This window comes from Venturia canescens, chromosome 1 (genome assembly GCF_019457755.1).
Source record: "Venturia canescens isolate UGA chromosome 1, ASM1945775v1, whole genome shotgun sequence".
Classification (NCBI taxonomy): Eukaryota; Metazoa; Arthropoda; class Insecta; order Hymenoptera; family Ichneumonidae; genus Venturia; species Venturia canescens.
Genome location: NC_057421.1, coordinates 6,730,857 through 6,742,773, shown reverse-complemented (window position 1 = coordinate 6,742,773; position 11,917 = coordinate 6,730,857). Strand labels below are relative to the sequence as shown.

At 37.8% G+C, this 11,917-nt stretch overlaps 3 protein-coding genes across 4 annotated transcripts; 2 read left to right on the top strand and 1 right to left on the bottom strand.

Moving 5' to 3' along the window:
* Positions 1-124: 124 nt before the first annotated feature.
* ZnT49B (Zinc transporter 49B) lies at positions 125-3,531 on the top strand. Its single transcript, XM_043416366.1, has 9 exons — positions 125-300; positions 560-1,081; positions 1,338-1,524; positions 1,621-1,703; positions 1,782-1,908; positions 2,008-2,146; positions 2,221-2,757; positions 2,866-3,000; positions 3,139-3,531. The coding sequence occupies exons 2-9, from the start codon at positions 589-591 to the stop codon at positions 3,295-3,297; spliced, it is 1,860 nt and encodes a 619-aa protein (XP_043272301.1). The 5' UTR covers positions 125-300; positions 560-588; the 3' UTR covers positions 3,298-3,531.
* Positions 3,532-3,861: 330 nt separating this feature from the next.
* On the bottom strand, positions 3,862-11,428 carry Nse1 (Non-SMC element 1). 2 transcript variants are annotated; one of them, XM_043416379.1, is made up of 7 exons: positions 11,317-11,428; positions 7,706-7,839; positions 7,256-7,593; positions 6,960-7,073; positions 6,698-6,821; positions 6,369-6,493; positions 3,862-4,120 (listed from the first exon to the last, which is right to left on the bottom strand). In XM_043416379.1, the coding sequence occupies exons 1-6, from the start codon at positions 11,325-11,327 to the stop codon at positions 6,390-6,392; spliced, it is 825 nt and encodes a 274-aa protein (XP_043272314.1). In that variant the 5' UTR covers positions 11,328-11,428; the 3' UTR covers positions 3,862-4,120; positions 6,369-6,389. The 2 variants fall into 2 exon arrangements, with proteins under 2 accessions (XP_043272314.1, XP_043272322.1); XM_043416387.1 differs by lacking the exon at positions 11,317-11,428 and adding an exon at positions 7,885-8,031 and having other exon boundaries at positions 7,706-7,807.
* LOC122409098 (coiled-coil domain-containing protein 174) lies at positions 4,119-6,541 on the top strand. Its single transcript, XM_043416352.1, has one exon. The coding sequence runs from the start codon at positions 4,316-4,318 to the stop codon at positions 6,308-6,310; it is 1,995 nt and encodes a 664-aa protein (XP_043272287.1). The 5' UTR covers positions 4,119-4,315; the 3' UTR covers positions 6,311-6,541.
* Positions 11,429-11,917: the final 489 nt, after the last annotated feature.

The window sequence follows — 11,917 nt, the reverse complement described above, 5'->3', positions numbered from 1 at the left end:
AATAACTAAATCAATACTTATTATTTGATCCCTTCATCATAACAACGAATGTCTAATAGTATAGTCTGTCGAAAAAATGACTGAAAAGAGGGCGCTTCATGCACGTAACGGTTCCGAATTCCGAAGCACACGTATACTCTCTGTTCCGTCGTCGTATCCACCCACGCAATACATTGGTCAGACAAATCGTCAACATGGATCTTGACAGTTCTCACAAGTAATCCATCGCTGATGTAGGCAAAAGGTTGAAGTTTTTGTAATTAGGAAGCAATATGTACCGGCGTCAATAAAAAAAAACAAGTGAGCACAAATTTATTGTTTTACATTCTTCAAGACATCTTGTGAATTTTCATAAATTTTTCGTGATATCATGTCTGGAGGACTGTTTTGTACATTGTTCCTTCACGATTACTTCACACGATTAGAACAAAGAACTGATAACGATTGCTTATTTTCTTTTGCGAGTGAGAAACTTCATTTTTCTTTTTTTAGGTTAGGACAAGAACAACGAAAAAATTGATGTTATTGTTGTTTATCTTCCATTTGTACTTTATTTCAGATCATCCCAGTATCTGAGAAACCGTAAAAATGCTTTACCGCACGTACAGCATTCTCACATTCATTCGTGGTAATGCCGGTTCTATTTATAATGACCAATTCTTTGAATTGAGAATCGGTTTTGTAAAAAGATACGCCAGCATTCAGATAACACCCAGATTCAGTGTATCTTCTAAAGCTGTGGCACCCTCGGATCATCACAGAATTTTCACTAGAAAAAGTCTCAACAACGTTGAAAAATTTCGATGGATTTGTTCAAGAAACTTGGCAACTGACAGCAAGTCCAAAAATGATGGGATTCTTGCTCAACAAACAGAAACTGTGAAAGTACCTTTGCAACAAAAGATTGTTGAGCTCAATGGTGAAAAGCTAGGAAAATTGAAAGAACGGATTCTCAGTACCCAAATGCTGGAGGCTGATAAGCAATCTTTGGAGACAGAGGCAAAAAAAGTGAAAAGTAGCGATAAGATTAAGACGGAAACCGGTGATGATGCTCCACAGACAGAAGAAATGGCAATGAAGGGTATGAAAGAAATCTTACTTATCATTTACTTAATGCCAACATTCCCCTTTGTTTGTCATTGTCGGAAGTTTGAAATATCAGCTTGGCATTGAACATTCTGAAATCTCTAATCGATATGGTTCGTCATTTGGATAGATATCGAATGAAAAAATTCTCCTATGCGAATACATCATAATTATATCATTGAAAATCTCCTGAGTAAATCCTGCTGTTCAACAATTGACAGTGTTTCCATTGATTGAAAATTGAATTTCAGTTAAGAGAAAAAGAGTTGATCTCTCAGCTTCATCGCTCGAAAGGAATTTTATAACACCGGTTCGAGCCATGTCCGATTTCATGCTGAAGCCTGCAGACCTTGAAACTTTACCAAAGACTAAAAGAAGATCACCGTATGAGTATATGCCACCGATCACCGTCTATTGGCGCAAAGATGTTGAAGCTAAGTAAGAGGGTTTGTTTCCCATCTTCCTATAATTATTTTTAAAAATTACAAGAAAATTTTGAATCGCAGTTAATAAGTACGACTCTGATTTTTCTAGGGCCGTCGAAGTTTGGGGCTCTCGTGAATCATTGCTGAAAGAACTTTTGAAAAAAGAATTGGAGTTGAAGACCTATCAGCAAAGTAAACTACCATTGTCAATTATTTTTCATTAATGGAAAGTGGGATAGTAATTTATCTTTTGTCGCTTTGCTCCTGTAGATGTTTTCACTGTCAAGAGACGATTACGCGATTACAGACGGGAAATAGGAAACAAAACTGAAGCGGTTAATGAAAACGAAGGACTTTTCGGCAGGTCCGGAAGAGTTGTTCTGACCGCAATTATAATGTGAGCGTTATCAAGTTCTGCAAGCACAAGTAATGAGCTACGTTCACCCACTGAATTTATCAAATATGAATGCACGTTTTTTTATTTCTTTTTTTACAGAAATGCGAGTAATTTTCTGTTCAAACTCTTCGCTTGGCTGTATACAGGATCTCATAGCATGTTTTCCGAGTGCATTCACTCTGCGGCTGACACCTGCAACCAACTGATATTAGCGTACGGTATTCACAAGTCCGTCCAGGTAATGCGAACTTCATCGCAATATAAAGTGGAAGGGGACAAAGTTAGCACGATAAATAACGATTAAATTCACAGAATCCCGATCCGGATCATCCTTACGGCTACACAAACATGAAATACGTATCGTCGTTGATATCCGGTGTCGGAATATTTTGCGTGGGTACAGGACTCTCGATGTACCATGGAATTCACGGACTTCTCTTCCCCAATCCAGTGGAATCGTTCTATTGGGCTTATTTCATTCTCGCCGGTTCCCTCGTATCCGAAGGAGCGACTCTTCTCGTAGCAATAAATTCGATAAAAAAAGGAGCTCTCGAGAAACGAGAAAAATTCAAAGACTACGTGCTTTCCGGACAGGATCCTTCAGTCAACGTCGTTCTAATGGAAGATTTAGCAGCCGTCATCGGGGTCACACTTGCCGCAACTTGCATGGGACTGACCTCGTTTCTCGGCAACCCAGCTTTTGACGCAATCGGTTCTCTCCTTGTTGGTGGATTACTCGGGGGCGTTGCTTCTTTCATTATTTACACGAATGTTGCTGCTCTCATCGGCCGAAGCATACCCCAAGAAAATCTCGATAAAATCAACGCAGAACTTGAGTCCGATATAATGGTAAATTTTCTCACATATTTAGCTCGTATAACCAAAAGTAGTTGAGCATAAATCTTTAGGAAGGACGAATGAAGTAAAACTCACTAATTGAATTTTTCGTCTTGCCAGGTCCGTGCGATTTACGACGTCAAGGGGATCGACATGGGCAATAGTCTCGTGAGGTATAAAGCCGAGGTCGATTTTGATGGTCGAGAACTGACGAGATCTTATCTCGATAAACACGATTTGAACGCTATGCTAGAGGTTTGTTTTTTTGATGAATGAATTTCTGATTCAAGAAAATCTTCACAAAATTGTGAAATTTTACATAAACCCGATTTCAAGAATTGATATTTATGATAATTATGCAATCAATTAATCGTTTGATAAATCACGATGCAGGAAGTGAGAAATATGAAAAACATCGACGAACTCGAGATGTTTTTGCTCAAACATGGAGAAAATATCGTTGACATGATGGGCGGTGAAATCGACAGAATCGAGTTGAAGCTTAAGAAAAATCATCCAGAGATACGGCACTGTGACCTCGAAGTCTTATGAAGAGGTGAAAACCACTAGGCGGTTGTAATGTAAATAATTATTTATAATGCAGTATATTTAACGAAAAAAAAAACATAATGATGAACGCTACCCTGAAATGGCGCTGTAACCGAAACGTTTATGGCGACGATAAATGAAGGAACCGAGAACATGCTTCATTTTCTGATTTTACTTTGCTTCGATAATAAATTTATTCATTATGGGATGTGCGAGAAATCGTCATCGCTAAAAGAACCGTTGCACATTAATATCTTACCACCTGAACTACGAAACAACATCCCTAAATCTTGAAGCTGAAAGAAATTTGCCCGATTCAATTAAATAAACAAAGATTAATTGAAATTTTCTTTTTCCATAACAATTGTATATATTCCGAAAAAAACTTGGACACTGTGATCGCAATTGTCGAATAAAAGTGGTCATTGAAAAAAAAAATCAATCTTATGACACTTATTGTGATATTTCATAAGTCAGAAAATGAATAGGAGTCAATATGATTCTTTCGAGCATCTTACACCTCACAAATCGTGGTACAGAATAGTAAAACATTTTTAACATCGCTCGTATAGAAAGAATGTAATCTTTATTAAAGCCATTTTTCACGAACTCGTAACATGTGAAAATAGAAAATATAACAACTCTTGTTTAATTGCATTACGAATATAAAAATAAATTATCACTGTTTATGAAGCGTTTAAATGGCGAATTATACCTATATTTATATATAGTGTAGCGTGTACAAACACGGATCAGCTGTTCGAATTCGAAACCCAACCTGGCACTTTCGCTCGGTCGACAGACGTCGCGTAATCGTTGGTGATTTCTGTAAAATATCAATAACATTGAAAGTTTTATTGTTATTCTGTATACCAAAATTACAGTAATCAAATAATCGAATAATCTCTTGACGTGTGCATACAGTTTAAGAGAATTACTGCGTAGTAATTTCTAAACGACCTAACCTTACTTTTTCCATTCGAACGTCAAGTTTGAGAAAGAACATCATTTTCCCGGGAAAATGAACACTTCGAAGAAGATAAATGTGAATTTTTCGTCCCTAGTTGGACTGAAAGCTGAATTATTGAGGAAACAGACGGAAATAAAAGATGCAAAAACCAAAGAAGATATCCAGCCAAAAATTTTCAAGCCAACGTCGAAAACGAAAACTAAAAAAGTGAGAGAGAAAAAGTCAAAAAAAGAGGGCGATTACACGGAGCTCGAGGACGTGGCTACGTTAAAAAAATCGAAAATCATGCTAGAAGCAAAGACAATGTTGTACGATAAACTGAAGAAAAACAGAGGTGACGAAAACCACACTTACCTGGTGGACTTTGCGAATAAGGAAGATGAATCAGAAGACGAGATTCATAGAGAAGAAGATTACGAGGACGCGAATTCAGATCCTGAGGATGATTGGGTCGAGTATCAGGATTGTTTCGGGCGATCAAGGAAATGCTTGAGACGAGATCTTCCAAGGATGCGAGAGAAGGATAATTTGGTGAAACGTGAAATGGCCAAAGAACCACTGCAAGACGATGTTAGGATGGAAGATACACCACCGACACCACAGATTCCACTGGTTGAAAAAGAGCCAGAGATTGAGATAATGAGAAAGAAATGGGAGGAACAAATGGCCAGATTGGCGGACAAATCAGACATCCATTACCAGGATGTGTTGTTTGACGAGGCAAGAACTCATGGTGTTGGTTACTACGCTTTTTCTCAGAACGAAGAAGAGAGAGCAAAGCAGCAGGCGGAACTAGCAAAATTGAGGAAAGAGACTGAGCAGAGACAGAAAGAATCTCAGGAGATTCGTGATTTGAAGAGTAAAATGGAATTCAATAGATTGAAATCAGCCATGATAAGGAAGCGAGTGAGATCTGGTCTTTCTGCTGAGTTGACGGCGGAAGAGGAGGAAGCGTTAAGGGCTCAGGTAAAATCGAGACATTCCAATGAGACGCAGGAGGAAGAAACGAGTCCGGAAGCTCTAGAGGCAGCAGCGAACAGAGTCAAATTGCAGGAGACTAGTGCGAATAACAGTCTCATTGTTGTAGAGGATAAAATAAAAGCTTTTGGGGAACTTCTTGGTAAAAGACCTAAGTGGCATGAGATGTCGCAGGAAGAATGGGTCTACAAACGTCGGAAAGATCGTCTCGGTGAATTTGCGCCTGTTTACGAGAACTTCCGACGTGGAAATTATCTCGAGGGTTCTCGTGATACGAGAATAACGACAAGGGACGAGGACGACGACAAAGATCCTGTAAGAATCAATTCTACTGGTCCAGAACCTACGGATGTTTGGGAAACTCAAGGACCCCTGTACCAAGATGACACCATTGAAAAGGAAGAACAAGAAAATCGGAAATTCGAAGCAATGAAGAAAAATCAGTCGATTGTCCAGCAAACTTCTGTGAGCAGTGTAGAACCGGTGAAAATCGATGAAAATGACAGCGACGAAGAAGTCATTGGACCGATGCCTCCACCTGGGACACCGGGCACGTTTATTAATAGTTTTGTACCTCAACCAATGCCTACAACCCCTGGAATGCCTGTATCATTCGACCGAATGGTCCCACCGCCAGGGACCATTAATTTTTCCATTCCACCACCTACAATCTTTCCTCCAGTAGCCAAAAATCCACTAACGGATCACACAACATCAAATTCGTCTGCAATTCATGAAGAGGATTCTACGGACAGTGACGACTCAATCATTGGTCCAGTACCTCCACCTTCAATAAACGATATCTCATCACTTCAGGTCGAAAATTGTGGGCCCAGGCTCATAGACAATAATCACATCAATATCCTCTCCGATATTCCTCTACCAGCAACTGTTCAATTTCCTCCAACACTCGACTACACGACGCAATCAACTCAACCCCTTCAGAATACGAAAAATCAAATGGGCAATACTTGCGAAGCGAATTCATCAGGGAATTTAAACATTGACAAAATTTCGGCTGGACTCAAGTATCTGCGACAGAAATTTGACGATACTGAAAACAGTTAGAAATTTGCAAACGTTTTTTCATTGTCAACATTTCTACGTAAAGGATCATTTCTCATACCCGTGCGATTTTGCTGATGTTTCAATGCTCGTGTCCAGTCTTTTTTGAACGCTTCACGCGTGTCTGGCTTGACTGTGTACCCAGTTGAGTAGCATCGTTTACATTCGACCTTGTATCTGGCACATCTGTAATTGAAATTATGATATTAAAGTGTACACAGTTACATGGCAATATTTACTTTTCTTTTTCTTGTACAAACCTAAAATCCGTTCACATATTAACAAAAATATTCCATTTCCATTTTCCATAACATAAAGTGGATAAAATAGTTAAAAAAATGATTATTGCTCAAACGAAGTTGAATAGGTTATACGTTGTGTCAAATTTACCTGGTAGATCATCCGTTGGAAGTTCCACTTTGCAGTTTGAGCACTTCAGAGGATTTTGAACCTTCGCGGCTCTCGCGAGACAATAAAGATGCGACATTGTTTCACACTGTTCGCATGGTCGTCCCTGGAAACGGACAAATATTCAATTTTTTGTAACTTTTATTGGAAAATCGTTAACAATGTTTAAGAAAAACTGATTAAAGAACAGTTCTCATTCTTTTTTCCCAAACAAATTAATTGGAATGCAAATAATCTTCCTTACGTGAAAAACAGTCTGTTTGCACAGTGAGCAAACGTTGAAGGCTTTATCGTGAGTTGACTTGAAGTAAGACATCAATTCCATTATACTCCGTGGACCAATGTAATAGTGATTATCCTTTGAAATAGAAGTTATGAAAATTAATTTCACTCTATTTTTTATGAAAATAATAAAAGTCATTTTCAATAACACTGGTTTTATCTCAATGATTATTAAAATGATTTTAATGATGAATTGAAATAATAAAATTAGACGACTATTCGGAAATTGAATTAGACACAATTAACGTCTTGACTAACTTTGAAATCCAACCACTTGGAGCGAACAACATTGTCCAAGAAGACTTGGGCATTGGTTAGAGTGATGGGATTCTCCATCTTGCCACATAAACCAAGACAAGCGTTGCCGAGAACTCTGCCTTCTGGAGATTCGATAATTCCACCATAAATACATCTCAACATTTCTAATTGAGCTTTTGTGAATTGAGTCTGTGGTATAGTTGCGGTTTCCATCGTTGTCGAAGTGAGCATGTAATATCTTTCACCCGTCAATTCGCTGAGACACGATTTGATCATAAAGCCGACGGTATCGAGGTGCAGATTAATGAAAGCAACGTGATACGAGACTGGATTTTGGGCTGAAAAAAAATTCAGAATTCTATTCGTAATCAGATCTGTGAGGCAACAATATTAAAACAAAATGTTAAAAAAACACTTCGATGCATAAATACCGCTCAGCGATCTCCTTACCGAATATTTCTGTTACAACTTGTTGAATTATGTTTTCGGACATGATTCCAGCTTGCATTAAAATTTGGACAAAAGTCCGATGCTTGTCGCCGTACGCCATTTCTGTATTCCAGAGTGTGAAATCTTTATTCCTGCTGAATATATTTGTAAAAGATTCGGTTAAAAATCACTTTTATTACCCGCAACTTCTTAGAGAAGAAGAAAACAATGAAGGGATGAGCGCCCGGGACTTTTTTACATCGCGCGCGAAATCAGAAACCAAGTGCCATTTTCTTTGGATTGGTACGTCGGCTACACAGAAATCCTTGTGCCGAGCTCGCTGAAAGCTGTGGTACTATATATTATTATTACTATATATTATTACTATATATTATATATTTTCCGTGAATCTTCAAAACTTCAGATACACACGACGCTTATTTTCGTGGTGAAGAAAGCACGTTAGAATACACCTCCGCAAATTTTATTGTTTAAGGAGGGTGGCTACCGACGATACAATGTTGCCATGCTAAACCATGTTAAATACATTAAAAATTTCAAAATGATAAGAATTTAATAAAATTTGGTGAACATATTCTTTAGGGCCAAATTTGACAGTACAAATTTTTTAAGATTTTTCTTCTGTACAGTTATCGAGTAATTGATCACTAAAGTTCAAGTGTATAAGCATAGCGTTTCCATATATATAGGTATACATTCCGGGCATAAGAAATCTGCTTTAATCCGTAATTACTCGATAACTAAGCAGAAGAAAATTTTGAAAAAAATTGTGTCTTCGCACTTGATGTTGAAGAACATTATCACCAAATTTGATCAATTTCTTATCAATTTGACGAACGTAGCCACCCTCCTTAAGGTACTGATCACCACTGAACGACCACCAAAAGTTCTCATTAATAAAAAATTAGAGAAGCTCAAATTATTGTCCAGCCAAGTTTATGTAGGCCTTCCATGAAGCGCACACATGCTGTCCAGCACGAAAAATAACATTTATGTGCAACCGGCTTATATTTACAAAAAAATGGTAAACTTATGTTTTTTCGAAACGTAAAGCACATATGCGCGGCCAATGTTTTGATCAAAATTATACAAATGTTTGATAAACCTAAATTCGGGAGATTTCCGTAACAAATTATTCAAATTTATATAATTGTATAAATTCTTTCAAAAATAGTCTAATGCAAGATGTTTTCGGATGTGATTTATTGCGCAAACATTTATCACATGCGGACATTTACAGTGAGAATAGTTATCTAATTACACCAGTTACAGCACGTAATTATCCGCTAACGCTCATAAATAATAATCCACACTACTGCTTACACTACGAATTACGAATAATAAGATTAAGGGCGGGTTGTTCTAAAGTTCTAACTTCTAGGTAAGCCTATCTGACAGTTAAGATGATGGATCAGTCGGTAATCACACCTCGAATTTTTGAAATTGAAACTCTTTGACATCGTTCGTCCGATTAAAATAATAAAAATGTCATCGTACGCAGCACGATCGCAAAAATCCGATGACATTTTTATTTTTTCGATCAGACGAACGATGTGGAAAAATTTCCTTTTCAAAATTTGCAGCTATCTCTCTTGCACTCACGGTTGTGATTACCGACTGATCCATCATCTTAAAGGTCTACAAGTCAATGCTTTTACCCGCCAGATAAGCTACCTAGAAGTTGGAACAACCCGCTCTAAGATAATAAGATCCGCAAGATAAAGGATGTTCCGTCGCTCGGCTGGGGACGACGGCGACGGAATTACGAGGAAACTCGGAGAGAAGTATAGGTGAAAAAGGCGCGCTCAGTCGGTAAGGTTATGCAAAGCAAAAAAGCAGTTATAAAATTTGCGCGCGTTGCGTGATACAGTTTTGCTCTATTTATACAGGGTGCTTCACAATTAAACTTTATAAAAGTGAACTTGAGGAGACTATAAGCACGGAATCTGAGACGAACTTATGTAAAATTCATTATGGAAATCGAAAAACAAATGACCTTAGGCTACTTTTACTGCCGAAACTACGGTTTCAGATCGAACAAAATACGACATATAAAATCAATTTTGTTGAACACAGAGTGTCTACAATTTCTAAAACGAGCGTTTTAGAAATAAGAAACTTTTTGGTTTGTTGCAAGAATACAAAGTTTGCTGTTTATCAAATATACACGCGGTGTACATTTCTGGGAATACGCGCGACTGAAAACGCTCATCTTTCGCTCTGGCTTCAATTCGTAACAATTAAAAGTCATCGCATGCGAGAAGAACACACTGAAAGAATATTTTCATCTTGACTTCATGAATGGACGTATTTTTTATCGAAAATTTATAATAATCAAAATTCATTCATAACCTACAATTATCAATCACCTCCGAACTCTTGTTTTCATTTTTTAGGGACACTTTTTCTTCAAACCTTTTGACTCGCAATCAGAAATATTTTCGATCATGCACACAGCAGTGTTCTACTTTTTCCGAATAAAATTTTCGTCAAACTCTTCCTCCCCTGCCCTTTGTTCGATCTCTCAACACAATTCGACAGTATGTTTCATAATGTTGAGTAAATACTGGACATAAATTACATATGAAATTTTATTTTGATTTCTTTGATTATAAAAATTGAACTAAGGTTAAACCGCGTCGGAGAAAGCGGCCCTCAATCGTTTACGATCTGTTTTTCGTAGCTACGAAAAGGATGAGCAAAAAATAGGGCGAGGAAAGAAAATGAGCAATACGCGCGGATGCAGTCGCGAGTCTGAATTTCGTGTTGGTGACAAAGACATTATACGTGATTGCATAAGATTCGTGATTTACGTTGAGCAAGAATAAAAAAAATGTCTCAGACATGTACAACCGAAGATAGTTTCAAATGTCCAAGTCGAGTCATGGTTCGCTTCATCGCTACAAAAGCGTCGTGTCTGAGTTCGGTCAGGTATTTGTTTTTATCTCTACGAAGAACAACATATTTTGTTCGCTCGGCTTTCAAAGATATCGATCTATCATGTGTTGTGATGTCTCAAGAACTCTGGAGCAGAGTATGTACTTGGAATAACACGCCTCAAAATAAAAATTTTGAATTGACAGGCGACGAGAATAATAGTTCGCTCAATGCCCGTAGAGACGCTTTCAAGCATTCATTTTCTCGTCAGAGTTGGAATAAGCCACATTTAAAAAAATTGTTTTTTCGCGAGCGCGTATTGAGACGAAATTGGGATGCAGAGGTTAATATTGACCGAGTTAATGTTTACCTGGGTTCGTAATGAATTACACGCTGCGAAAAAAATAACCGCGTCATTCATTACGATCAATCACTCAAAATTCGAGCTTCATAAAAATAAATAATGGGAATATTTTACAGTAATATTCATTTATTTTTACGTCGTTTTTTCTTTCAACTTAACCTGCAAATCTGTTTTTCTGAGCACCGAACGGAAGCGTTAAAAATGTGACCTGTCAGTATCGCGCTCAGTTACAAAAGTTTTTTCACGGATCCGTTTGATTTATTGCGAGGCAACGGCGAGAGGCAACGCCGTTTTGTGATTGAAGAAGAAAAACGCGTAACTTTTCTCTACCTCCTAGTGTCGAGCCGGTTTGAGAAAACCGTGCACTTACCTTTTGGTCATTTCGCTCGCACTTGGCAACTGTTAGATCACGTTAAAAACATAGAAACGATATTTCGGAAGGTTCTTTGTTTTGTCGCGATACATATCACTCGCCATTCACTCTACCTCGTCGAGCTGCGCGAGTGCATAAATTTTGCAACCGAAAAGTGATAAAGCCATAGAAATTTAATACGAAAAATGTCAGCTCAGTTATTAATATATTTTTCAATGATAAAGTAGCACGACTTTTGGAAGTATATACATATATTTGTTTGGGATACAGATGTCCTTCGGACGTTCGTCATAATGAATATGGTAATTAAAACGGTTCATTGAAGACGAGCTAGCCGTGACTCGAATGACGTCTCGCTATAGCAGCTCAAAAGTGTCACTTATGTCAGGATTTCTTCGAAACTGCGACTACAGTGAGGATTTTCGAAAAAAAATATTGAGTGTAGAGAAATAATTGTCGTCTCTAGTTTAACCTCAAATCGATGTTTTTTTTCGGTTCTTTCACGTCTCCACTCGGCGAGTTGAACAGTGGTTAATTATTGGAAATAATAAGAAAAAACAATGCCTCAGAAAGCTGAACATATTTATTACCGCATGTA

Coding starts and splice junctions, on each gene's coding strand:
- ZnT49B (XM_043416366.1), top strand. CDS start 589: ATGCTTTACCGCACGTACAGCATTCTCACATTCATTCGTGGTAATGCC. Junction 1,082..1,337: donor AGAAGAAATGGCAATGAAGG/GTATGAAAGAAA, acceptor ATTGAATTTCAG/TTAAGAGAAAAAGAGTTGAT. Junction 1,704..1,781: donor GTTGAAGACCTATCAGCAAA/GTAAACTACCAT, acceptor TTGCTCCTGTAG/ATGTTTTCACTGTCAAGAGA.
- LOC122409098 (XM_043416352.1), top strand. CDS start 4,316: ATGAACACTTCGAAGAAGATAAATGTGAATTTTTCGTCCCTAGTTGGA.
- Nse1 (XM_043416379.1), bottom strand. Junction 7,074..7,255: donor CCAAGTGGTTGGATTTCAAA/GTTAGTCAAGAC, acceptor TCTATTTCAAAG/GATAATCACTATTACATTGG. Junction 6,822..6,959: donor GCAAACAGACTGTTTTTCAC/GTAAGGAAGATT, acceptor GTCCGTTTCCAG/GGACGACCATGCGAACAGTG.